This window comes from Bison bison, unplaced genomic scaffold (genome assembly GCF_000754665.1).
Source record: "Bison bison bison isolate TAMUID 2011002044 unplaced genomic scaffold, Bison_UMD1.0 scf7180017864249, whole genome shotgun sequence".
Lineage (NCBI taxonomy): Eukaryota > Metazoa > Chordata > Mammalia > Artiodactyla > Bovidae > Bison > Bison bison.
This window is the reverse complement of record NW_011494821.1, coordinates 546690-549733: the sequence shown is the minus strand read 5'-3', so window position 1 is coordinate 549733 and position 3044 is coordinate 546690. Positions and strand designations below refer to the sequence as shown.

General features: G+C 44.9%; 1 protein-coding gene across 8 annotated transcripts in view; it reads left to right on the top strand.

Moving 5' to 3' along the window:
- PELP1 (proline, glutamate and leucine rich protein 1) overlaps window positions 1-3044 on the top strand; it is a 51181-nt gene that overhangs the window by 24817 nt on the left and 23320 nt on the right. Inside the window, exon 1 of one of the 8 annotated variants that reach the window (XM_010847383.1) lies at window positions 2905-3042. The exons of the other annotated variants lie outside the window; for them this stretch is intronic. Within the exon in view, the coding sequence (XP_010845685.1) occupies window positions 2942-3042 (101 nt within the window). The 5' untranslated portion in view covers window positions 2905-2941. Of the gene's footprint in view, window positions 1-2904; window positions 3043-3044 lie in introns of those variants that run through there. 8 annotated transcript variants of the gene reach the window in all.

Genomic DNA, 3044 nt, shown 5'->3' with positions numbered 1-3044 from the left:
TGAAGAGTCTTCTCCAACACCACAGTTCAAAAGCATCAATTCTTCAGCACTCAGCTTTCATTATAGTCCAACTCTCACATCCATACATGACTACTGGAAAAACCATAGCCTTGACTAGATGGACCTTTGTTGGCAAAGTAATGTCTCTGCTTTTTAATATTCTGTCTAGGTTGGTCATAACTTTTCTCCCAAGGAGTAAGCATCTTTTAATTTCATGGCTGCAGTCACCATCTGCAGTGATTTTGGAACCCCCCAAAATAAAGTCTGCCACTGTTTCCACTGTTTCTCCATCTCTTTGCCATGAAGTGATGGGACCAGATGCCATGATCTTTGTTTTCTGAATATTGAGCTTTAAGCCAGCTTTTTCACTCTTCTCTTTCACTTTCATCAAGAGGCTCTTTAGTTCTTCTTCACTTTCTGCCATAAGGGTAGTGTCATCTGCATATCTGAGGTTATTGATATTTCTCCCAGCAATCTTGATTCCAGCTTGTGCTTCTTCCAGCCCAACGTTTCTCATGATGTACTCTGCATATAAGTTAAATAAGCAGGGTGACAATATACAGCCTTGACGTACTCCTTTTCCTATTTGGAACCAGTCTGTTGTTCCATGTCCAGTTCTAACTGTTGCTTCCTGATCTGCATACAGATTTCTCAAGAGGCAGGTCAGGTGGTCTGGTATTCCTATCTCGTTCAGAATTTTCCACAGTTTATTGTGATCCACAATAAACTTTGGCTTTGGCATAGACAATAAAGCAGAAATAGATGTTTTTCTGGAACTCTCTTGCTTTTTCCATGATCCAACGGATTTTGGCAATTGGATCTCTGATTCCTCTGCCTTTTCTAAATCCAGCTTGAACATCTGGAAGTTCATGGTTCACATACTGTTGAAGCCTGGCTTGGAGAATTTTGAGCATTACTCTACTAGCCTGTGAGATGAGTGCAATTGTGTGGTAGTTTGAGCATTCTTTAGCATTGCCTTTCTTAGGGATTGGAATGAAAACTGACGTTTTTCAGTCCTGTGGCCACTGCTGAGTTTTCCAAACTTGCTGGCACATTGAGTGCAGCACTTTCACAGCATCATCTTTCAGAATTTGAAATAACTCAACTGGAATTCCATCACCTCCACTAGCTTTGTTTGTAGTGATACTTCTAAGGCCCACTTGACTTCACATTCCAGGATGTGTGGCTCTAGGTGAGTGATCACACCTTCGTGATTACCTGGGTCATGAAGATCTTTTTTGTACAGTTCTTCTGTGCATTCTTGCCACCTCTTCTTAATATTGTCTGCTTCTGTTAGGTCCATACCATTTCTGTCTTTTATTGAGCCCATCTTTGCATGACACGTTCCCTTTAGGAAGATATTAAAGAAGGCCAGAAAAAATGAAAGAGTTATACCATATAATGGTGGTGGGAAAAACCATCATTTTATAGAGACATCATTTTCCCTCATATTGTCTGTAAGTATAATGCCATATCAAAATAACAATGAGACTTTTTTTGAAGGGAACCGAATTTTAAACATAATAAAAAGAATCAACTTTCAAGTGTAGTCAGGAAAATTCTGAAAAACTGGAGTAGAGTGGGCATTTGTCTTACAAGTTTATTATGTTATGATAATTAAAATAGTGTTATGGGTGCAATCATAATAAATATATCCGTGAAACAGAATAGTGTCCAGATACAGACCCATGTGGGGGGCTTCCTCCATTGCTCAGTGGTAAAGAATCCACCTGCAGTGCAGGGACTCAGGTTGGATCCTTGGGTGGGGAAGATCCCCTGGAGGAGAGCATGGCAACCTACTCCAGTTTTCTTGCTGGGAAAATCCCATGGACAGAGGAGCCTGGCTGGCTGTGGTCCCTGGGGTCACAAAGAGTGCATGACTGGAAGGACTGAAGCAACTGAGCGTGCACACACAGTCTAACATGGTGTTACTTCAAGCCCGTGGAGAACTAATGGCAGATTCACTAGATAGAGTTGGGACAGTTGGCTATCCATTTAGGGAAAAAAGTTATATACTTCGCATACCTTAAAGTAAATTCGAAGCAGCTTAAGGCCTAAATGCACGGAATGAAACTATTATAAAATAAACTCTGTATTTATGTGTTTGTGCGTAGGCTAATATTAGGAAAGTATGCCCATTACTGGGGTAAAGACTTAGGTGGAGGGTTCAGTTCAGTTCAGTTCAGTTGCTCAGTCGTGTCTGACTCCTTGTGACCCCATGAACCACAGCACACCAGGCTCCCCTGTCCATCACCAACTCCCAGAGTCCACCCAAACCCATGTCCATCGAGTCGGTGATGCCATCCAATCATCTCATCTTCTGTCGTCCCCTTCTCCTCCTGCCCTCAATCTTTCCCAGCATCAGGGTCTTTTCAAATGAGTCAGCTCTTTGCATCAGGTGGCCAAAGTGGTCCACTGGAGAAGGGAATAGCACACCACTTCAGTATTCTTGCCTTGAGAACCCCATGAACAGTATGAAAACGTGGAGGGTGAGTTCCTTTTTTTTTTTTTAACTTTATGCCCTCTTTGTTTGAATTTGTTTTGCAAGGCGACTGTATTGTATCATTTCTCTCGTTGTAAATGTAGTTAACAATGTCTATGATTTCAGTCAAGGAGACAAGTTCCTTAGGTAGCAGTGATGTCTGGATGGAAAGTGTCCAGAAGCTCCGTTGCATTAAAGGTTAGCTTTTGGATTCTGGCGCCTTTAGTCTTGACCACGTGTTCTTTAAGCCCCACGGCCCGCCCCGAGCCGGTCCTCTACCCGGCCCATCTGCCCGGCCTTGGGTCCTGGCACTTCCACGCCGCACATGCTCACTCTCAGCAGGCGCGCGGAGTCCAATGCGCAGGACCAGGGCCCCCTCCTCACGACCCCTCCCCTCGAGGCATCCGTCGCGGTGTGTTTGCGTCATCGCGCCACGCCACCACTAGAGCCCAGTTGAAGATGGCGGCAGCCGTTCTCAGTGGGCCTTCTGCGGGTTCCGCGGCTGCGGTTCCCGGCGGGCCCGGGAGTCTCTCGGCGGTGGGCTCGGGTCCACGTCTCCGCC